The sequence below is a fragment of the Cricetulus griseus genome, chromosome 3, assembly GCF_003668045.3.
Source record: "Cricetulus griseus strain 17A/GY chromosome 3, alternate assembly CriGri-PICRH-1.0, whole genome shotgun sequence".
NCBI classification, from domain to species: Eukaryota; Metazoa; Chordata; class Mammalia; order Rodentia; family Cricetidae; genus Cricetulus; species Cricetulus griseus.
This window is the reverse complement of record NC_048596.1, coordinates 244,060,712-244,085,785: the sequence shown is the minus strand read 5'-3', so window position 1 is coordinate 244,085,785 and position 25,074 is coordinate 244,060,712. Positions and strand designations below refer to the sequence as shown.

General features: G+C 39.0%; 1 protein-coding gene across 1 annotated transcript; it reads right to left on the bottom strand.

The window, feature by feature from the left end:
* Positions 1-4,739: 4,739 nt before the first annotated feature.
* Positions 4,740-5,681, bottom strand: LOC100762344 (olfactory receptor 2B2). Its single transcript, XM_027409485.1, has one exon. The coding sequence runs from the start codon at positions 5,679-5,681 to the stop codon at positions 4,740-4,742; it is 942 nt and encodes a 313-aa protein (XP_027265286.1).
* Positions 5,682-25,074: the final 19,393 nt, after the last annotated feature.

Below are 25,074 nucleotides of genomic sequence, written 5' to 3'. Positions count from 1 at the left end.
TCCTGTACATCTATATCGATTGATTTTCCACAAAGATACAAAAAACACACTTTTAAGATAGGGCAGTCTTTGTATTTAAAAAATGAAGGAAATATTGATAACATTAGGCTTTTTTTTTTGACAAGCCCTTAAATGCACAAGACATAAAAGCGAAAGTAAGTATATGGGACCATATCAAACTCAGATGCTTTCGTACAAGAGGGAACAATTGAACTAAAAAATGGGAGAAGATACCTGCAAATTGTATATGTCACTATTCAGAATATATGAGAAATTCAAGATATAGCAAGGCCTTAAAAGATAGGAAAAATGGCAATAGATCTAAGCAGAAATTTCAAAAAGGATGACATAAAAATGGCCAATCACATAAAGATGGCTCAGAGGTTAAGAGCACTGGCTACTCTTGAAGAGGTCCTGAATTGAATTCCCAGCATCCATATGATGAATCACAACCATCCATAATGAGATCTGGTATCCTCTTCTGGCCTGCAGGCATACATGCATGTTGGTTATACTGGACCTGGCTAGAGTTTGGCGACCTGTCTCTGGCCTGTAACCTCCACATTGGAGTGACTCAGCAAGGCCTGATGTAAGACTGCCCCCCTGCCTAGCTACCTATCCTAAGATTCCCATCCCCTACCTCACCCCTATATAAGTTCCTGCCTGCTCCTGCTTCGACAAGTCTCCCAACTTGGTGTGGTTCTCTTTGGTAAGTAGGAGGAGGTCTGGGTGGTTGACACTCTCTATCCGGCTCAGCCCCAGGAAGAGACCAGCTGGACTGGCCCTTCCACAGCCCTACCTGCCAGAGGACACGGCACATGCAGATATATGCAGACAGAACACTGTATACATAATAAATAAATAAATAAATAAATAAATAAATCTTTTAAAAAGAAAGAAAGAAAAAAAGTGCTGAGCCTTACGTCATCAGGGAAATGCAAATCAAAACCACAATGATGATCTGTCACTTCACCCAGTCCTAATGGGCTTTATAATACTGGTGATGATGTAGAAAAAAATAGAACATTTATGTTCTGTTGGTGTGAATGTAAATTAGTTACCCACTACAGAGAACAATTTAAATTAGCATAACCATTATAGAAAACAGTTTAAAGGTTCCTCGAAGAACTGAAATCCCATATAATACAGAAATCTCACTACTGCACATTCATCTTGGAAATAAAATCAGTATTTCAGTGAGGCATCTGTAGCTCTCTTCACAAAAGCCAAGAAATGGCAAGTTTTATTTATTTTCCTGCCAACTTTTGTCCAATGTTTAGCTCAATGTATATCCTGGTAGGTAATGCAATCTTTCTTCTACTGTGTGGAGTTTTAAATTTTCTCATGATGGTAAGATAGTGATAACACTTAAGAGTAAGAATAAAGTGGATTCTTGCCAATCTGATCAAGACTCTAGAAAAACAACTTAACGTTATTCTTTTTTTCTTTAGGAGTTGGGGGGATAGCATGATCCCCAATGGTGTTGATGGCTCAGTACTTTAGTGATGCTTTGGTAACGAAGTAGGTCTACAGGCACACCACATAATTTGTGTTACCTTAATTCACAAAGATACAATTGAGAATCTTAAGAGAAGGTATTTATTCTAGATTACTGAGATTGCGTCCAAATGCCATCATGAATATTTATAAGACAGGTTGAGAGAGATTTGGCTGAGTGGGGAAAGTGGGGAAAGATGTGAAGGGAGCCTCCAGGAGCTGCAACATGCATGGGACAGCTCCTCCAAGTAGGCCACTTTTTCTCCTTTCCTCATCACTCAATGTGGAAAATGGCCAGGTTGATACTTGGTTTCAGTTACATAACCTCCAGAAATTTGGAAATCTTTTTCATATTTAGCCAAATTCTTCTTATAGCTGCCAGGACCTTAACCTTTTGGGTTGAAAGATTCTTTACAAGTTGTTCACTCTAGCTTCTCTCCAGTATTTGTAAATCTCAGAGACACTGACCCATTCCTGTCATTCCATATTTTCTAGTGTCACATCTATAAGAACAATCAAAGGTTCTGTCCTTTGAAGCCACAGCCACCAGCTCAGCTTCTACCCAAGACTTTCCAGTGTCTATCATTTTCTCTGTCTGCTTTCTTTCCTTTGGTCACTTAGAGGAATCAGTGTATCAAATTTGATTTCACTGTTGAAAACTCCTGAAACAGAATGAAATAGAAAAGCATTGAGTAGATTTTTGATTCAACCTTGTTTCGTAAATATCTGTTTTTCAAGATTGTCAGAAATAGCTCTATTAGCATTGTATAGTGTTGATATCGTTGAGTCATTTCCTCCATTGGACTAAAATCAACTTCTTCACTTTTACCCACTGGTAGGTATTCTACTATTTACAAAAGAAACTACATTTTTTGAGCACCTTTCCAATGCTGATGTCAATGACATCGGGGCAAAGCACGTCCTGCTCCATGCTGAACAAATTTATGCTTTAAAAAGTCTTCAAGAAGTTTGGTACTCTGATTGCTAAGTTCCTCGCTCACTGTTCTACAAAGGCATTTTAGATGCACATTTTAAATGCAAATCCAAGAGCTAAGGCCAATAGTATCAGTATGTCTTCCCAGGTGAGATTTTATGGAATATATTATCAATCATATTTCTCTGTACCTTTCAGTGTAGAAAATGTATTTGACATATTTATACTGATTTATGTAAAATATCACCCATTTGTTTGTTGCTTTTACTTTACATGATATTTCTTACATCTTTAGAACTATTTTCTTTTATTAAATCATCCTTTTAAAGTTATAAATCCTGCAGTTTTAAAATTCAGACAGGCTATTGATAATTGTCAACTAATAGAGTGAAATATTTAAATCCTATAGCAATAACAAATTCTTTCCAAGATAGTATCATTTTATTAATCACTTTTTATGAGAGTTTTTAACACAGATAGGAACACATAGAATTATTCTGCCTCCTTAGTTACTATTGCTCCAAATTGTATAAAAGTTTAATGAGAATTACCTGGGGAGATTAAGAAACATGTATCATATATACATGTATACATCAACTAATAGGAAAATATTTCCAGAATTTAGATAAAAATCCCTTTAAAATTCACTAGTATAGAGTGTGCTGAATCAATTAAATAGCTCATTTTTAAAAAACAAAAATACCTTAATTTCTGTCACTCTGCTAATTCCTCCAACCCCACCTCTGGCTTCAGTCAAGGCATCAGTAAACATTTTATGCTGGTCTAACCCTAGTTCTGAAGGCTGGAACGGATCCCAGATGAGCTCTGAGAAAATATCAGTACTATCTCAGGGGGCCAGGATGGAGCATACAGGCTCAATGGCTTTTTCCTTAGCATCCTGCCCTTGAGAGCCACCACAGCCAGGTTTTCAAAGATCTCTAAAGGACGCTGACACTGACTTTGAAGTGACATAAAAAGTTGTCTCTGGAAATTTGGTCTTTTCTTTACTTGAACTTTAAGATAAGCATGCACTTCAGTTAGAAAATGCCCTCTGGTTTTCAAAATACACTTTCAGTATTCTCTCCCATTTTTCTTTTTAACTCCCAATGAGAGTTATAAGTAAACAGAAATAAAGGATAGGACCCAATATAATTGCTATTTTCTTTAACTGTGAGTAGAGCAGTTCTTATAGTCTGGTCCCTGTCAAGGAACATCAACATTTTCTGGGGATTTGCAGAAAAACATGTTCCTATTCTTGCCTCGGACCTGCTGAGTTAGAAACCCTAAGGGTGTTGTTACTCAGTATAAGTGTTCTGTGGGGTTTTTGTTGTTGTTACTGCATTCTGTTTTTAAGATCAGTTTGGAATAAAAAGAATCAAAGAGATTAATTAAAGTGTAATGTATAATGAACTTGATCAGTTATGACTTTTAGTGTATAAGAATTTTGTGCAGCACTGTTGAATTTTGGAAGCAATATGGAAGAAGTATAAATTATAGCCTGTGATGACTGAAGGCAACTAACCGAAAACAAACTTTCTTCTTGCATAAGAAAAGTACATAGAACAAGAGTAGGCATCGCTGTAAGACTGCTTTTTAAACATGATTTAACTATAGATCCTTTAGGAGTTAACAATGAAAGATAATATGTATATAGGAGAAATCATTTAAAATGCTAAAAACCAGTTTGATTAAAGGTTAAAATATTGCTTTATTATTATTTCTTTTTTAGTATATAAAACAGGATGTCATTGATTTAATAGAGATAGAAACTATAAAAATGAAATAATGAAATATTTTAATAAACTTTGGGTGGGGGATTCACTGTGGATTTTAAAATTGTGTTGGTGTAGAGATAATGCTGAATTTTCACCCAAGCCTCAAAAACATGAGTCTATGGCCAGCATTCCATACTTCTGTTAGAGCTTCTACACATGTTTAAAAGAGCTTGTGAGTATGTTTATGTGCAAGACAGTGTATCTGCATGTACAGTAAATGTCTTGGTTTTGTAGAAAGAATTCTCAGGTTTTTATTTTAGATCCTGAGAAGTCTGAGAATCCTTACCAAGCACACAAATAGTATAAAGCTTTAAAATATACAGCTTGCAGGCTTAGCTATTTGGGAGGATTATAAAAGGTCACTTCTCAGGACGTGTGAAATTAATATATCTGGGTGGTAGAACACTAATGTAGTTCTCTCTCAGCAAGACTTTATTTGAGGAGGATCATCATAATAGTTCCATGGGGAGCAAAACATTATAACTTACCAGGTTGTAAAAACTTACACTGATAAGGCTGCTATTGGGAATCCCTTATTTTTTAATCAAGAAGACCCTTGCCATCAACCTCTTAAATGCACCCTTTACCTCTTTGTTCCTAAGAGTGTAGATGAGGGGGTTGAGCATAGGGGTGATGATCCCATAAAAGAGGGACACCATTTTTCCCCGGTCTTTGGAGGCAGGGGATGGGGGCTGCAGATACATGTAGATGGCAGTACCATAAAAAAGTACCACGACAATTAGGTGGGAGCCACATGTCCCAAATGCCTTTCGCCGACCTTCAGCTGACCTGATTCTCAACACTGCTTGGACAATAAAAGCATATGATATGAGGATGAGAGTCACAGGTATTAAAAGAAACAGCACACTGATGAAGAACAGCTCTGCTTCATTTGCCGTGGTATCCACACAGGACAACTTGAGCAGGGCAGGAACTTCACAGAAGAAGTGATCCACTTCCTTGTGACCACACCGTGGCATCTGAAGGGTCCACGTGGACTGCAATACTGAGTTGCTGAAGCCACTGATCCAGCATGCAGCCGCCAACTGGAGGCAGCGCCTTTGGTGCATGATGACTGAGTAATGGAGAGGTTGACAGATGGCTACAAACCTGTCAAAGGACATGACACCCAAGAGAAGACATTCGGTGGAACCCAAGGCCAGGAAAATGAAAAGCTGGGCCACGCAGCCACCATAGCTGATCACCTTCTGGGTGCTGCATATGTTGATAAGCATCTGTGGGACTGTGCTCGTGGTGTAGCACAGATCCAGCAGGGACAGGTTAGTGAGGAAAAAGTACATGGGGGTGTGGAGTTTGGAGTCCAGGCGGGACACAAGAATTATCATCATATTCCCAAAGATGGTCAAGATATAGGACACCAGAAACACCACAAAAAGTGGCAGCTCCAGCCATGGCCGATCTGAAAACCCCAAGAGAATGAATTCCTCTGGGATGCTCTCATTGGCCAGATTCATGGTAAATGGTACAGCCTCTGGGTCCCTGGAACACAAAGGGTTAGTAAGCCGGTGAACATGTTTAGTGGCTGCATCAATTAGTTATGAAGTGATGATGTCAGAGTATTTCATCCATTGACAAACTGATCCTGTTAATAGGAAAAATGTATTGACAAAAGGTTCAGTGTCAGCCAAACCTTTCAGAGGTGTATATGGATTCCTAACAGATATTAGCAAAGTGATTTCAAGTTGACAGCACTGTATCAGTTTCTACAGTCACAGAGCTGCTCCTTTGGTGTTTTGCTGTTCAGTGGATGGGTCTTTCTACCTGGGTATCTGTTGTAGGGGATATAGATATTGCTCCTGTTATCTGGATTTACTTAATCATCTCCCAGAATCGGTGAGAGTGTTTGCTTGTAGGCATTCGTTGGAATTATTTAACGTCATTTCTCCACTATGCCTGCCCTTCCCTCAAATGAGTGCAGACATTATGACATCTGCCTAGTAAGTTTTCAGACACAGTGTCAGGAGACTCTTCCTCTTATGCTCATGTCACAGAATCTACACAGAAGTGTTTGCTGCTGTGATAACCAGGCTGGCAGGCATGGCTCATCCACCCCCAACCCCTTTCTGTAACTAGTTTCATTGCCCTGAGAATGCTTCTTGTGCAGTGATCCTCAGGTTGCTCATTTGTAGATAAAGATACAAATGCATATTCTGGCCTCTTGGAACTCACAGGAGCACCCCACTCAGCCTGACTCTGAATGGAGACAGAGGAGTGTGCTCAAGGCAGCCACAGTGATACAAGGATGGAAATGCTCAAAAGATTCATGTGAATTTCTACAGTGTTCAATTTCCAAATAGGTCAGTGATGCAAATAGTTATGTTACAACCCTAACAGTCAGCTTCAATCCCAGGGGCCAAGGAAACACATCCCAAGGATGGGTGTTATCTTTTCTGTTAACTCATTAACACTGCCTGGTCCACACAAGCACAAGTGCTTGGCCACAGGTGTGGGAAGTGTTGGGATATTCTGAGAAATGATTCATAGCTCCACATTCTGACAGTACTTATGAGACAAATCTGACAGTGATAATACAAATTACTTTATGATTTAATCACCATTAGAAATTATGTTTTTCAGCTTTTGTCCTTTTCATCCAAATGTTAGCAAAGGGTGCAGGTTTTTTCTACTTCTTCCAGAACATTTACTCCCTCAAGAAGCATCCCCTTGCTCTCCTCTAAGAAATCTGAGATATGTGGTTGTATAGAGAGATATTAAATTTTAAGTTTTTCTTTTAGACAAGACATCAGGTGACCAAACTTATATGAAACTTCCTGGTCACCGAGGCTCACCCACAACCCCCTCCTGCTTCCACCTCAGGAGCACTACCATACCCTCTTTAGCAGTGCTGGGCCTTTAAGCACAGTAGGCAAGCATTCAGCAAAACTTAGCTAGACTTTTTAAGTGAAATGCATTTTTAAATGAAAATATGTTACTGAACTGTTGTATAGCATGATTCCTTCCATTTAAAGAATATATAGTATTCAATATCTAAATGTGATTATGCAAATTGAAAGTGACCCTGAAAAATACACAAGAGACTTCTCCCTGGGAAACAGAGATGGAAAGAGGAAAGCAAAACGGTTTTGGCCTACTGATCTGCCAGTTGTCTGTCCTGTTTAACAATAAGCGTATGTTTCTCTTATAATATTATTTAATTGCTTTACTCCCAAGTTGATTTTGCTTTCTATTTTCAGACTAGTGTAACTTTAGATAAGACTTCAATAGCCATCAGACTCAAATCTTCATAAGAAATTTAATTTCTTTAACTCAGAGCTTTCTTAAAATCCAGTATGAATCTACGAGGACATTTAAAGCATGGATTGAAGAAATACATTTTTGTCCTTTTAGTCAAAACCATACATTGCCAAGAATTGTGGGAACAAAGGAAAGAACAGGATAAACAACATTAGTAAAGATATATTTCACATTCTTCATAATTTCCTTTTCATTGTTTTTCCTTCTTTTCAGTAAGGATCTTATGTAGTTGAGGCTAGCCTCAATTTTGATGTGTATTATGCTGGCATTATCCTCCTGCCTTACTCTCTCATGTGCTGGACATGGGCCTTTAACACAATATACAGTCTTGATATTACAAGAGTGTATAACCCCCCAACAGGTTCATAGTTACAATGACTATATGTCCCAGTTCAGCAAGGACTTGCTGTTCTGGGATAGTAACTGGGTAGAGTTACTTCCATTTCCAAACTGGATCCTTACTGACTAATTTGTAAAATATCCCTAACTGATAATAAGGAGTAAAATGATGTTTGTATTGTTGCTAAAGAGGCATCTCATCAGGGAGGATTTCGCCTGTTTTCTTCTCTAACATGGCTAATGTCCCAACTGACTAGGCCTTGATTCTAATATTTCTTCTGAGAACTCAGCAAAAGACTATCTCTCCAGGAAGCCTCATTATCAATAAAGAAGAGAAAATAAGTCGCTTCATTTCTAAACAATGAACCCCTCACCCTGAGAGTAGCAATTTAGAACTGCTTTATGAACAACATAATGTATTAGTGCATCTGTGATATGTGACATTCTCTCATGCTCCGAAGTCACCTCACAAAGGAGCAAAAGTATTTACCACTCTAGCAGCAGGACCGGCTGGAACAGAGTAACAACAGAGAAACAGTCAGGAAAGCCAGGAATGGAATGGAAGAATTCAATGCTCTAATTCTCACACTGTGTTTTATTCAGCTTTCAGAAGGTGTCCATCTTCCAACAAGTAAGACCCTCACATGTTTATGAACTCCTAAAAGCATAACTCTAGATAACATTGGTATCATCCTGTATTTTACATAATTTGAACTCAGACTTACAGCATTTATCTTAGGAAAGAGTATTTGTTAATGAAAAAAAAAAAAAGAACATAAAACCAAAGGTTAGGGTACCCCTAGCTGCATTAATCAAACTACATGGGCTATGCTTTTATTCTTGCCTCTTAATGCCTACTCTACTTGTTTACAGACACTGCTGGTGTCTTTGAGACCACTAAATGAATAGGTTTCCTCCCCTTTACAGCAAACCTACATTGCGGCAAGTTAGGGTGATAGCATTCCTCTTTGGAATAACACACATTCACTTAACCAACAAAGCAAACAAAAAAATAAATAAACAAAAAGAAAAACAAAAACCATTTGAATCATGTGGGAACGCAGCAGTGAGGTTAAAACTGGCATTGGTTATGAGAGTTTTAGAAAGCTGCTCAGAGGTCTTTACAAGTTTTATCTGTAGTGGTCTGAGAGTATTTTAATCCAACATTTAGGATGCTTGCTTAGTGAATAATATCATTACTTTATTTATTTACATATTTAATCTTTCACCTGGGTATGGGTTGACCTTGTATTTTTCACCTCCCTCTTGAATTTCCTGGCCCCATATCTGAGCTTGAATGCTCAAGAAGATGAGGGAAATCTTGATAACAACTCTGTAAGCTTTATGGTTCGAAGAACATTGGAATAAGAAAGGTAACAAGAGTCAGTTCCAGGTCTACCAACTGTGCAATTGAGCAAGTGAATTAAGCACTATGAATATCAGTTTTATTTTCTGTGGTGGGAATAAGCTGATATTTTCCTCTCCACAGAAAACTATTTACTCATGTTTCCTCAAATTACATTATACTCTGAGGAGAGGCTTACCACACTGTCCTGTTTTGCTGAATTATAAGCATAAATAATAGGAGTCTTTTCCACCATACAACTAGTAAGAGAAGGTTTTACATAAAATTTATTCTTTAAAAAGATGAACCCTGAAGGCAGAGGCTTGGCTTATGCTTCTCTAGCTTAGGTTGCTTTCCTGAGAGCCCGGATCTGTTTGAGCAGCAAATAGAAGGGAAAGCTGACCTGCTATGAAAGCTATGGTCCCCACCAAGATCACAAACGTCATCTAATGCTCAAATTATAAACCTACTCTTAGCAGTTTGTATAAGTGTATGTACTTACCGCCAACTTAAGCATTGGGAACAGATGAGTTTGCTTTGTTGTCCAAGTAGCCTTGAATGCAAGTAGAATTAATTTAAAATGCACTGATAACTTGGCCCCTTCCAGCCCTGCTTAGCTGTATACTCATTTTGGCCAATTGAATAAAGTTCTTTTGTTTCACTTGCTATGTAGAAGTTTTGAGGTCCCCAAACACAGTTATCTGGAGAGTGATGAGGAAGTTATCACTCAGGACTGGAATATGTGGCAATGGTTCCATGTCATTTACAGTTTAGGGAGTCTACTGTTATTTTTAGAGATTATTTTTTCCTGTCACTCTTGCAAATCTGGGTAAAAAATACTTTCTCTGTAAAGACTGGTGTTTCTTTTGCTCTGTGGAAGAAATCTCAACCCTACATTGCCAAAGTCTTCTGTTTATAGTGGCAAGGTCAGAACTTGACCCAATGGGACACAGGCAGGGGATCTGTGAAATGATGTCTCATCACTGATTAGCTCAAGAAGGAACTTCCCTCTAGGGATGGGATACTCTACCTTTTCAAAAACTAATGGAATGGCATGAAACTAAAGTGCTTTATCAAATGGAAACTGAAGTTTGTGCTCAGTAGGGATTTCTTTTCTTTTCTTTTCTTTTCTTTTCTTTTCTTTTTTGTAAGCTACCCAGAGAGTTTCCCCAAACCATTTAATTGCTATTTTTTGTTTGCTTGATATTTACTTTTGAGATAGGATCTGGCTGTGTAGCTCAGGATGGCCTCAGCCTCCTAAGTGCTGGGATTATAGTGATGAGCTACCAGATCTGCTCACTACTTAGTTCAATGAGAACAAAAATCTTATTTTACATATACATTTCCTAGGATAGCACCTAAGGTCATTTTGTTACCCTTTGATTTAGCCAAGAAGAATCCTTAGATATCCTTTGATATGTGTTGGCCTCTTTTGTCTGACTAAAAGCCCCCTCTGCTTCCTGCGTCTCATCGATGCTCATCTGCATCCAAGACACCATGATTTTGAAATGCTCCTTTCCCAACCTCACCATTCTTCTATGCTGATTAGTTGGCCCTCTATCAAATGTCCACTTTCTTGTTCACAAATTTAAAGCAGTATGGACTCATGTAGTCCCTCTCAAACCTATTAGTTGAAATTTCATTCAGTCATTATTTTGACAATTAGATTCCCCCAATTTGCACCCACATAAGTCTCTTCAAGCTGCCACTACATCCTTTTGTCCTGTCCTCTTGTTTCTAGAAACACCTCCTTAAATTCAGCACAAAATGTGTCTGCAATGGCTGTATCTCCACAGCATTCAGGATTCCCTGAGGAGGGGATGGAAAAGAAAGCATGATCTAAGAGTGCATGAACACAATAGTATTTAATACCCACACACAGACGTTCCCCACCTCTTTCCAGCTCACCCAACTGTACATATTAAATCCATAAGTTCTCAGTGGTACCTTCATTCCAATTCAATTTATAGATTTCATTCAGGTCTTCTTCCTTTCCTTACTTATCCATTACTTCTCCAAGTAGAAGAAACCAGGCTCTTCAACACAATTCCTTGCTTATTCAACCCACTGCATGTAATCACTCTTGCTATGAGGCAAGCCATCCCATTGAGTCCTGACAGCTTCACAGGTGTGAGTAGCCCACACACCTTTCTCTATATCAAAACTTTTATGTGTGTAGTTTGTAAACTTCTGTTAGATTCTTCAACTATGCATAATACTTTGAAATTTACCCACATTACTACAGGTATCTTAGTAGTATTTTTCTTTTATTACAACTGGAGTTACAACAATTGCCTATTCATTTCTTTTCTTGGTTGAGGGAGTCCATTTCATCTACTTTTTCATCTTTATTAAGTTTTCCTTCTACTTTTGGGTTTGGTTTGTTTGTGTAGTATATTTTCTTGAGTCACCGTAATTGGTTTTTCATCTGTGATCTTTTACTTTTATATGGGTACTGAAGGATACCATTTTTCCTTAGTACTGCGTTTGCTGTATTACATATATATTGGTGTGTTGTGTCTACAATTCCCTTTGTTTCTTCCTCTTCTTCTTTCTCCTCCTTCTCCTCCTCCACTTCCTCCTTCTGCCTCCACCCTCTCCCCCTAACCTTTCTGTCTCACTGCTATCTGAGTAGTCCTCTGCTCTAATTGGCATGGACTAAGATTGGCTGCCATGCCCTTACAGCCTTGATGACTGAATCTTTGCCAAACCATAGCCAAAACAAACCTTTTCTTCCTCAATTTGTTTCTGTGGACATATGCCACTAGTACACTATTCTTATTCCAGAAAGGCTAATAATCACTTACCTGTATATGCAAATGACTATGAATTATGTCATCTCACAGCTAGATGATAAAAATTCTCATAGCTACTTCATTACCAATCAAAATGAAAATGAAAACAAGTGGGAATCATGAATTATGGGTGGGATAAGTTTATATGAATACATCACTAGGACCCATTCCAGAGTCTTAGAAAGGGCCTGTGCAAGTGCTAATCTATGAAATGACTAGTTTCATGGTGAAACTGTAATCTGTGACCACTAACTGTGAAGCCATCTGTGGTAGTGAAATCTATGTCCTCTGTTGCAAACTTAGCACAAGGGGTCTGGATCAGTTCCATGCTGGTTTCCCAGAGATCAGTCTGGGGACCAAGAGCTCCCTGATGTTCAGGTCAGCTGTTTCTGTGGGTTTCACCAGCCTGGTCTTGACCCCTTTGCTCATCACTCCTCCTTCTCTGAAACTGGATACCAGTTCAGTTCAGTGTTTAGCTGTGGGTGTCTGCTTCTACTTCCACCAGCTGCTGGATGAAGGCTATATGATCACATATAAGTTAGTCATCAATCTCATTATCATGGGAGGACGTTTAAGGTAGCCCTTCCTCTGTTGCTTAGATTGTTAGTTGTAGATCTCCAGACATTTCCCTAGTGCCAGATTTCTCTTTAAACCTATAATGTCTCCCTGTATTTTGGTATCTCTTATCTTGCTCTCCTCTATTCTTCCCCCAACTCAACCTTCCTGCTCCCTAATGTCCTTCTCACCCCTCCTCTTCTCCCCTTCTCATTTTCCTAGCTCCATTTCCCCTCCCCCATGCTCCCAATTTGTTGAGGAGATCTTGTCCCTTTCCCCTTCTCCCAGGGACCAGAGTTCTCCTTGCTTCCTAACTTCTCTGGTGGTGTGGATTGAAGGCTGGTAATTTTTTGCTCTAAAATTCATATATGAGTGAGTCCATACCATGTTTGTCTTTTTGTGACTGGGTTACTTCGCTCAGAATGGTTTCTTCTAGTTCCATCCATTTGCCTGAGAATTTCAAGATTCCATTGTTTTTTCCCTCTGAGTAGTACTCCATTGTGTAAATGTACTGCATTTTCTCTATCCATTCTTCAGTTGAGGGGCATCTAGGTTGCTTACAGGTTCTGGCTATTACAAATAATGCTGTTATGAACATCGTTGAACAGAAGAAAGAAATTATAGAAGATACCAGAAAATGGAAAGATCTCCCATGTTCTTGGATAGGCAGGATCAACATAGTAAAAATGGCAATCCTGCCAAAAGCAATCTACAGATTCAATGCAATCCCCTTCAAAATCCCAGCACAATTCTTCACAGACCTTGAAAGAACAATTCTCAACTTTATATGAAAAAAAAAAAGACCCAGGATAGCCAAAACAACCCCGTACAATAAAGGAACTTCCAGAGGCATAACCATCCCTCACTTCAAGCTCTATTATAGTGCTATAGTCCTGAAAACAGCTTGGTATTGGCACAAAAATAGACAGGTAGACCAAGGGAATCGAATTGAAAACCCTGATATTAACCCACACACCTACGAACACCTGATTTTTGACAAAGAAGCTAAAGATATACAATGGAATAAAGAAAGCATCTTCAGCAAATGGTGCTGGCATAACTGGATGCTGGCATGTAGAAGACTGCAGATAGATCCATGTCTATCGCCATGCACAAAACTTAAGTCCAAATGGATGAAAGACCTCAACATAAATCCAGCCACACTGAACCTCTTAGAAGGTAAAGTGGGAAATACCCTTGATCGAATTGGTACAGAAGACCACTTCCTGAACATTACACCAGTAGCACAGACACTGACATTGACAATTAATAAATAGAACCTCCTGAAACTGAGAAGCTTCTGAAAGGCAAAGGATGCAGTCAGCAAGACAAAACGGCAGCTCACAAAATGGGAAAAGATATTCACCAACCCCACATCCGACAGAGAGCTGATTTCCAAAATTTACAAAGGACTCAAGAAGCTAGTCTCCAAAAACACCAAATTAAATCCAATTAAAAAGTAGGGTACAGAACTCAATAGAGGAATCTAAAATGGCCAAAAGACACATAAGAAAGTGTTCAACATCCTTAGCTACCAGGGAAATACAAATCAAAATAACTCTGAGATACCATCTTACACTTGTCAGAATGGCTAAAATCAAAAACATCAATGATAGTTTATGCTGGAGAGGATGTGGTGAAAGGGGAACACTCCTCCACAGCTGGTGGGAGTGCCAACTTGCACAGCCACTTTGGGAATATGGCAATTCCTCAGGAAAATGGGAATCAGTCTACCACAAGATCCAGCAATTCCCCTCTTAGGCATACACCTAAAAGAAGCACATTCATACAGCAAGGACAGCTATTTTTCTTCTAGTTAAAATATCTCAGTTAAGACAAGCTTGATGCTTGTTAAAAGAATTTTTCTGTTTTCCAAATCAGAACTGGAACTGAGTGCTTCCAGGGTATCTTGGGTTTTGTAGACAAAAGAGCACTTCTGGTCTTCAGGTCTGCTGATTTAGGTTGTTACCAAGTAGCAACTTGTTAAAGCTTCCCATTGAGTGGATAGACTGAACTAATTTTAAACTGGAGGTGGAAATATACTATATCTGGGTATACTGCTCTTTTTTAAAATTTATTTATTAGTTCTAGTTAGGGAACAAGCTTGTTTCACATGTAAGTCCCTTCTCCCTCTCCCTCTCCCTCCCCTCACCCCCATCCCTCCTCCCCCACCCCAAGCCTACCCCCACCCCATCCACCCACCACTCCCCAGGCAGGGTAGGGCCCTCAATGGGGGCTCTGCAAAGTCCACTAAATCTTCCTATGCTGGTCCTGGGCCCTTCCCCATGTGTCCAGGGCCAGAGTGTAACCCTTCACGTGGGATGGGCTCTTAAAGTCCCTTCTTGCACCAGGGAAAAATACTAATCCACCACCAGAGGCTCCCTGGAGTGCAGAGGCCTCCTTATTGACATCCATGTTCAGGGGTCTGGATCAGTCTTGTACTGGCCTCCCAGACAGCATCTGGGGTCCATGTGCTCTCCCTTGTTCAGGCCAACTGTTCCTGTGGGTTTCTCCAACCTGGTACAGACCCCTTTGCTCTTCATTCCTCCCTCTCTTCAACTAAATTCCCGATTTCAGCTCAGTGTATATCTGTGGATGTCTGTCTCTGCTTCCATCAGCCACTGGATGAGGGCTCTAGGATGGCATAAAGAGAAGTCATCAATCTCATTTTAGGGGAAGGGCTTTTAGGTTATCCTCTCCACCATTGCCTGGATTGTCAGATTGTGTCATCCTTGTAGGTCTCTGGAGATCTCCCTGGTTCCAGATCTCTTCTCAGACATATAGTGGCTCCCTCTGATATCGTATCTCTCATCCTGCTCTCTCTCCTCTATTCTTCCCTCAACTCAATATTTCTGCCCCTCCATTTCCTCTCCTCTACTCCTCTTCTCTTGCTCTTATTGTAGCAGCTCCCTCCTCCCTACCTTCATTCTCCCAATTAGTTCAGGAGTTCATGCCACTTCCATTCCTGGGGACCATTTATCCCTTAGAGTCCTTCATGTTTCCTAGTTTCTTTGGTGAAGAGGATTATAGGCTGGTAATCCTTTGCTCTATGTCTAAAATTCATATATGAGTGAGTACATACCATGTTTGTCTTTTTGTGACTGGGTTACCTCACTCAGGATGGTTTCTTCTAGTTCCATCCATTTGCCTGTGAATTTCAAGATTCCATTGCTTTTTTTCTGCTGAGTAGTACTCCATTGTATAAATGTACCACATTTTCTCAATCCATTCTTCAGTTGAGTGGTATCTAGGTTGCTTCCAGGTTCTGGCTATTACAAACAATGATGCTATGAACATGGTTGAACATATGTCCTTGTATGAACATGCACTATTTGGGTATATACCCAAGAGAGGAATGGCTGAATCTTGAGATAGACTGATTCCCATTTTTCTGAGCAACCGCCATACTGATTTCCAGAGTGGTCTTATAAGTTCGCACTCCCACCAGCAATGGAGGAGTGTTCCTTTTTCTCCACATACTCTCCAGCATAGATTGTCATTAGTATTTTTGATTTTAGCCATTATGACAGGTGTGAGGTGGTATCTCAGAGTTGTTTTGAGTTGCATTTCTCTGATGGCCAATGATTTTGAACACTTTCTTAAGTGTCTTTCAGCCATTTCAGATTCCTCTGTTGAGAATTCTCTATTTAGTTCTGCTCCCCAGTTTTTAATTTCATTGTTTGGTGTTTTGGTGGCTAGCTTCTTGAGCTCCTTATATATTTTGGAAATCAGTCCTCTGTCAGAAGTGATATTGGTGAAGATCTTTTCCCATCCTGTGGGCGGTCGTTTTGTCCTATTGACTGTTTCCTTTGCCTTGCAGAAGCTTCTCAGTTTCAGGAGGTCCCATTTATTAATTGCAGACCTCAGTGTCTGTGCTACTGGCGTAATGTTCAGGAAGTGGTCTCCTGTGCCAATTTGTTCAAGGGTAATTCCCACTTTCTCTTCTAGAAGATTCAGTGTGGCTGGATTTATGCTGAGATCTTTGATCCATTTGCACTTAAGTTTTGTGCATGGTGACAGGTATGGATCTATCTGAAATTTTCTGCATGTCCGAATCCAATTGTACCAGCACCATTTGTTGAAGATGCTATCTTTTTTCCATTGTATAGATTTAGCACCTTTGTCAAAAATAAGGTATCCATAGGTTCATGGGTCAATATCAGGGTTTTCAATTCGATTCCATTGGTCTATCAGTCTATTTTTGTGCCAAAACCAAGCTGTTTTCAGAACTATGGCTCTATAGTAGAGCTTGAAGTCGGGGATGGTGATGCCTCCAGAAGATCCTTTATTGTAAAGAGTTGTTTTGGCTATCCTGGGCTTTTTATTTTTCCATATAAAGTTGAGTATTGTTCTTTCAATGTCTGTGAAAAACTGTGTTGGGATTTTGATGGGGATTGCATTGAATCTGTAGATTGCTTTTGGCAGGATTGCCATTTTTACTATGTTAATTCTACCTATTCAAGAGCATGGGAGATCTTTCTATTTCTGGTATCTTCTTTGATTTCTTTCTTTAAAGTCTCAAAGTTCTTATTGTACAGATCTTTCATTTTTTTGGTTAGTGTTACCCCAAGATATTTTATGTTGCTTGTGGATATTGTGAAAGGTGATGTTTCCCTGATTTCTTTCTCATTGGATTTATCATCTGTATATAGTAGGGCTACTGATTTTTTTGAGTTAATTTTGTATCCTGCTACCTTGCTGAAGGTGTTTATCAGCCGTAGGAGTTCCCTGGTAGAGTTTTTCGGGTCACTAATGTAGACTATCATGTCGTCTGCAAATAGTGAAAGTTTTACTTCATCCTTTCCAATTTGTATCCCTTTGATCCCCTTTTCTTGTCTTATTGCTATAGCCAGAACTTCAAGTACAATATTGAAGAGATATGGAGAGAGTGGACAGCCTTGTCTTGTTCCTGATTTTAGAGGAAACGCTTTGAGTTTCTCTCCATTTAGTTTGATGTTGGCTATTGGTTTGGTGTATATTGCGTTTATCATGTTTAGATATGTTCCTGTTATTCCTGTTCTCTCCAAGATCTTTATCATGAAGGGATGTTGGATTTTGTCAAAGGCTTTTTCAGCATCTAGTGAGATGATCATGTGGTTTTTCTTTTTCAGTTTGTTTATATAGTGGATTACATTGATGGATTTTCATATGTTGAACCATCCTTGCATCCCTGGGATGAAGCCTACTTGATCATGGTGGATGATTTTTCTGATATGTTCTTGGATTCGGTTCACCAATATTTTATTGAGTATTTTAGCATCGATGTTCATGAGGGATATCGGTCTGTAGTTCTCTTTCTTAGTCATATCTTTGTGTGGCTTGGGTATCAAAGTGATTGTAGCCTCATAGAAAGAGTTTGGCAATATCCCATCTGCTTCTATTGTGCGGAACAGTTTGAGGAGTACTGGAATTAGCTCTTGTTTGAATTTCTGGTAGAATTCTGCAGTGAAGCCATCTGGCCCTGGGCTTTTTTTGGTTGGGAGGCTTTTGATTACTGCTTCTATCTCATTAGGGGTTATAGGTCGATTTAAACTGTTTATCTGATCTTGATTTAATTTTGGCAAGTGATATTTATCCAGAAAGCTGTCTATTTCCTTTAGATTTTTCAATTTTGTGGAGTACACCTGTACTCCTTTCAAAGTATGACCTGAAGATTCTCTGGATTTCCTCAGTGTCCGTTGTTATATCCTCCTTTTCGTTTCTGATTTTGTTAATTAGCATGCTCTCTCTCTGCCTTTTGGTTAGTTTGGCTAGAGGTTTGTCTATCTTATTGATCTTCTCAAAGAACCAACTCTTTGTTTCATTGATTCTTTGTACTGTTTTCCTAGTTTCTACTTTGTTGATTTCGGCTCTCAGGTTGATTATTTCCTGGCATCTACTCCTCCTTGGTGTGTTTGCTTCTTTTTGCTCTAACGCTTTCAGTTGTTCTGTCAATTATCTAATGTGACTTTCCTCCGGTTTCTTCATTTGGGCATTTAGTGCTATGAACTTCCCTCTTAGCACTGCTTTCAGAGTGTCCCATAAGTTTGGGTATGTTGTGTCTACATTCTCATTAAATTCTAGGAAGTCTTTAATTTCTTTTTTTATTTCTTCCTCAAGCCAGGAATGATGCAGTTGGGTGTTATTCATTTTCCACGAGAATGTAGGTTTTCTGCAATTCGTATTGCTGTTGAATTCTAGCTTTAATGCATGGTGGTCTGATAAAATACAGGGGGTTATTTCAATACTTTTGTAACTGTGGAGGTTTGCTTTGCTGCCAACTACGTGGTCAATTTTAGAGAAGGTTCCATGTGGCGCTGAGAAGAAGGTATATTCTTTTGTGTTTGGATGGAATGTTCTATAGATATCTGTTAAACCCAGTGGGTCATAACTTCTGTTAGATCCTTTGTTTCTTTGTTAAGTTTCTGTCTGGTGGTTCTGTCTAGTGGTGTAAGGGGGTGTGTTGAAGTCTCCTACTATAAGTGTGTGTGGTTTTATGTGTGGTTTGAGCTTTAGTAATGTTTCTTTTACAAATATGGGTGATGGGGAATGTACTGTGTATGTTTATCTTATTGATTAAATAAAATACTGTTTGACCAATGAGACAGCAAGTAGACGGGACTAGGAGTCAAAGAGGATTCTGGGAAATGTAGTAGAGAAGTATGATCCAGGCAGGAAGTGACATAGCAAGGAGACTCATATTTAAGCGAAGGAGAAACAGGAAGGGTCCCCTTTTTTCCCCTCTACTCCCTTTTTTCCCCTCTGCTCCTGCTCCAGTGGCACAATGTGATCCACCAGCAAGGAGGGACGCCAATAAGGTGTCCGATAAGATAAGTCTTATAAAATATATAGATTTATAATAATTGAGACTGAGCTAACAGATGAGAATCCTAGTCATTGGCCAAGCAGCTTTGAACTTAATACAAGTTTCTGTGTATTTATTTTGGCCTAACTCAGGCGGGCGGCTGGCATAAAGCGCACATGTGGCAGTAGGGCTTGGCGGCTTTCGGCAGAAAGATTTATAGTAACATATGGGTGCTTTCGTATTTGGGGCATACATGTTCAGGATTGAGACTTCATCTTGATGGACTTTTCCTTTGATGAGTATGAGATGCCCTTCTTCATCTCTTTTGATTGCTTTTAGTTTAAAGTCTAATTTGTTAGATATTAGGATTGCTATCCCAGCTTGTTTCTTGAGCCCATTTGATTGGAAAATTTTTTCACATCCTTTTACTCTGAGGTATCACCTGTCTTTGAAATTGGGTTGTGTTTCTTGTAAACAGCAGAAGGATACATTCTGTCTTCGTATCCATTCTGTTATCCTATATCTTTTTATGGGTAAGTTAAGACCATTGACATTTAGGGATATTAATGTCCATTGTTCATTGGTTCTTCTTTGTTTTGGATTTATTGTTGGTGGTGTCATTGCGTGTAGATTTCTCCCTCCTGTTTCTTTTTGTGTTTGGTAATATTAGATTATCTATTGCCAGTGTTTTTGTGAGTGTAGTTATGTTTGTTGGGTTGGAGTTTTCCTTCCAGAACCTTCTGTAGTGCTGGATTTGTGGATATGTACTGTTTAAATCTGTTTTTGTCATGGAATGTCTTGTTTTCTCCATCTATAGTGACTGAAAGTTTTGCTGGGTACAGTAGTCTGAGTTGACATGCATGCTCCCTTAGTGCTTGTAGGGTATCTATCCAAGACCTTCTGGCTTTCAGAGTTTCCATTGAGGGTGTGATTCTGATTGGTTTGCCTTTATATGTTACTTGGCCTTTTTCCTTTGCTGCTCTTAATATTTTCTCTTTATTCTGTAGATTTGGTGTTTTGATTATTATGTGTCAGGGGGACTTCTTTTTGTGGTCCAGTCTGTTTGGTGTCCTGTAAGCTTCTTGTACTTTCATAGGCATATCCTTCTGTAGGTTGGGGAAGTTTTCTTCTATGATTTTGTTGAATATGTTTTCTGTACCTTTGAGCAGTGTTTCTTCACCTTCTTCTACACCTATTATTCTTAGGTTTGGTCTTTTTACGGTGTCCCATATTTCCTGGATATTTTGTGTTAGTGATTTGTTGGACTTGAAGTTTTCTTTGGTTGATGAATGTATATCCTCTAGCGAGTCTTCAATAGCTGAGATTCTCTCTTCCATCTCTTGAATTCTATTGGTTATACTCACATCTTTAGTTCCTGATCGTTTATCCAGCCTTTCCATTTCCAGCATCGCCTCATTCTGTGTTTTCTTTATTGTGTCTATTTCAGCTTTCATGCTTTGAACTGTTTCAAGAACTTCCTTCACTTGTTTGGATGTTTTTTCTTGGGTTTCTTTAGTTCTTTAAGAGATTTGTTTATTTCTTGAATTTTTTGGTTTTTCTTTTCCTCCACTTTGTGTGATTTTTTGTTTGCTTTTTCTTCTATTTCTTTAAGGGATTTTCTTGTTTCCTCTTTAATTGTCTCTATCATCTTGCTGAGATAATTTTTGAGGTCCATCTCATCTTCATGCTCTGTGTTGGGCTTTTCAGATCTTGCTGGAGTGGAGTCCCTAGATTCTGGTGGTGTCATATTGGTCTTTCTGTTGTTAAGTGAAATCCTATTCTGTCTTCTTCCCATATCTTCTTTTAGTGGGTGCAGGTGGGGTCTCTCTATCTCCTCTTGTGACCCAGTGGTATGTGGGGGCCAGGAATTCAATGTCCACAACTCTGGATGGTCTTGCCTCTCCTGGTAGTCTCCTCACTCCTAGTTCCTGGGTCCGTCGGCGGAAAGGGTGGTATACTGCTTTTACTTAGATATAAATTAATACATGGGTGACTTTAAGCCAAGAGAAAGCTAATGAACCCATCCATGCAAAGCCAAGAGGCTCTGTCTCCCTGAAGCAGCTCATCAATGTGGAGCCTGTGGTGCTGACAGAAGCCTTTCTGATATTGGTCTTTCTCTATTCTGGTGGGTGCAGTGGTCTCTCTATCTCCTCTTGTGACCCAGTGGTATGTGGGGGCCAGGAATTCAATGTCCACAACTCTGGATGGTCTTGCCTCTCCTGGTAGTCTCCTCACTCCTAGTTCCTGGGTCCGTCGGCGGAAAGGGTGGTATACTGCTTTTACTTAGATATAAATTAATACATGGGTGACTTTAAGCCAAGAGAAAGCTAATGAACCCATCCATGCAAAGCCAAGAGGCTCTGTCTCCCTGAAGCAGCTTGGATGCAATGTGGAGCCTGTGTAAGTGCTGACAGAAGTGTTTTTGAAAAATTACCAGTTTTCTGTAGCAAACCCATGCCTTGTCAAAGAATGGTCAGTTGAAGAAAACAGGTAAAGAGTGTACCTTAAACTATGGCTTACAGTCTCAATTTTCTGAAGAAGTATAAATTATATGTGTGTGTGTGTGTGTGTGTGCTTATATTTTCTTTACATTTAAATTAAATGAATTATTCTCAGTGTATTTTGTTTTAAACTGATTTTAAACATCTAAGAAGTTTGCAAAGATAAATTCAGAAACTTTCTGTGTTCAGGGAATTAGCATTGATGAAGTGCTGTCAAAAATTGCACATTAGTTGACCCTGTTTTAGTTGTCACTGAAATTGTCCTCAATTTGTCTTTTGAAAGCTCTTTCAACTTTACTCTTTTGTCCTTTCAATGTGCCCTTATCTCCTCAAGGGCATACTCATGGGACAACAACACAGTCCAGATTTGTCTCATTAATTCCCTTTTTATTTCCCTATACTTCTGTTTGCATTAAAGAATGCACATGTTGCCATATCTCATTTTAAATATAAACAACAATACATGCCAGATATTCCAAATATGAAAAATTTGAAATATAAATGAGTCATTGAAATATTAATTTTTACAGATCATCCTTATTCTTTTCCTGCATTTGTGTCAGTTGTGTGCAGGTGTGTGTGTGTGTGTGTGTGTGTGTGTGTGTGTGTGTGTGTGTGTGTGTTGTGTGTGTGTTGTGTTGTGTTGTGTAGGTGTGTGGGGCCAGTGGTCAGACTTGTCCACATTGTCTCTTGAGATACACTGTTTCATTTTTGTCTAGGTTTTACCAATCTGGCTAGGCAGGCTGGCCAGCAAACCCTGAGGAATCACCTGAGCGCTGGATTAGGAGCATATTATGCCACACTTAACCGTGTAACTGGGTGCTTGGGATTGAAATCAAGTCCTCATGCTTGCACAGCAAGCACTTTACTGACAAAGCTATTGCTGTAATTTTAAAAAAGCACAGCAAGAGAGAAAAAGATGCCATGAGGGGCTGCTGCTGCCCACATAAGTCAGGACCAAATACAGCAGGAGGCAGTGGGAGAACTTCCAAGAGGAATTCACCGGCTTTGGTTGTTGTGGTGTAACTGTTACAGCATCCTCATATCACAGGTGGGGAGACTCTATGAGTGAGATAACTGGTCAAAACTAACTGTGCTGCCAAATTATGACATCACATAGAGAAGTTTCTAAAAAATAACTCTTAGTACAATTACATCATTTCCCAATTCAGTTTACTTCCTTCAAACCTTCCCATGTATCTCTCCTGGCTTTCTTTCAAGTTCATGCCTTCTTTTTCATTAATTATTACACACACACACACACAAACACACACACACACACACACACACACACACACACACACACACACACACACACACACACACACTCCTAAATACATAAATAAAACCTGCTCAGTCTGTATAATGTTAGCTACACATGTGTTTTCAGGGCTGACCATTTGGTACTGGATAAGCAATTGGTGTGAAACCTTCGGGCTTTCTCCTGACAATAGCTTTGTCAGGAGACAAACTATTTTGTCTTTGCAAACTTCTCCTGATAATAGCAAGTCTATTATCGCTGTCTTTGTGTAGCTCACGTTTAGGCAGTCATGTTGCTGAGACTTTATGGCTGTAGTTTCTGATAGTTCTGGGAGACATAAGCTCACAGCAAACTCCCCATTCCTCTGTCCTCTCTTCCACACAACAACTCTGCATTTTGATTGGTTGCCGTTTTCTGCAGTGGTCTCTGTTTGTTGCTAAGAGATAACAAAAGTAAAAAATAAACCGTGTTACCAAATTATGATATCACAAAGGAGTGTTTTAAACAATATTCCAAGATTCCTCTTTTTCTCCATCTTGAAATCTTCATTTTGACTTCTTTTCAAGTCTCCACATTGTTTTTATTCTTCTTTCCATTTCCTTCATTAGCTACATTTTTATATTTTCCATCTTCATCTTTTTCCATTTGCCTCACTTTGATCTTTGTTTCAATTTTCCTTCTTTTTCCGTACCTTTCTGTTGTGATGCTAATAGGGATGAATATTTTATCAGATATTTTATAAACAGTGCTTCTCTTCAGCATTTTCAATCTCAGAACATCATCATACAGATGATTAGTTGTAAAAATATCTAATATGAAGCCTCTACACATTCTGTGATTATAGAAATTCCATTATAAAATGCAAAACATACATTGTGTGTTGGGGACAATGCTGGTGTCCAGCATGTCTTTCCTTATGTAATTCACAGTCACTCTTCAAAGGGCTTTCCACCCAGTAATTTTAAAAGAGACTTAAAATTTTAAGCCTGAAGTGGTAGTTTCTGGGCTGAAGTTTGAGCTATTTTTTAAATCTCCAAGTGTTGTCATCCTTTCCTTTATTTCAAGTTATTTTATTATAATTAGTTCAATTTTTCTTTGTCACTGAAAAAAAGTCAACAGTTTAATAATTTTAGCACAAGATAAAGAGATAGATGCTCCTGAAGGAGAGCTGGGAATGTAAACACATTAGATTCAGGAACAGTGTTAAAGAATATATGTGTTCTTCTCTAGGCAAAGGGCTTCCGTGTCAGGACTTTATACATGGGATGATAAAACTTACATTTTAGAAAGGCTCCTTTGGAGTAAAGAGAAAGACAATTACAAGTAGGGAGACACAAGAACTAACAAATCAAGCAAGGTGTTGTGTGCACATCTGTGATTCTTCCATCACTCAAGATGCAGAGGCAGAATTGTCATGAGTTCTAGGAAGCCTGCACTACAGAGTGAGACTGCCCCAAAAGTTTACTAAAGAAAAATAACTTATTTAATGAAGGTGCCTTATACCAACGGGGTGGATAGCAGGCTAGGATAAGCAAAACAGAGAGGAAGCAGAAATTAAAGCTTTGAAAGGCAAGAGTCAGTATAGATTTTTCAGCTTAGTGGCCACAATACTAAGGGAGAAATGATGCAGGAAATCTGTGCTGTTTTAAATTGCATAAACCACAAAGAGGCTGAAATCATGCAAAGCAGTTTGAGAAAATAAAGTTCAAAGAGCTAAAGATTACTTGACATCAAATGCTCTGAATTCATATGATGACAGTACTATGGGTGATCTCTTCGTCCCTTCCACTAAAGCTACCATGAAAACACCTAGACGAACTTTATACAAAAGAGAATGTGTTTCAATATTATTGAATTCATGGAAATGATGACTATCATAGACTTTATTTCTTCTTTTGAGATAGTCTATGATGTCAAATTATAATACATTAAGACACATTGTCACCTGCAACACTTAGGATATTTGGGTTGTATTACATTGTTTCACCCAAAAGAGATATCTATAGCCATAT

What these genes read in the sequence shown, in the direction of transcription:
- LOC100762344 (XM_027409485.1), bottom strand. Translation starts at nt 5,681, where the DNA reads ATGAATCTGGCCAATGAGAGCATCCCAGAGGAATTCATTCTCTTGGGG.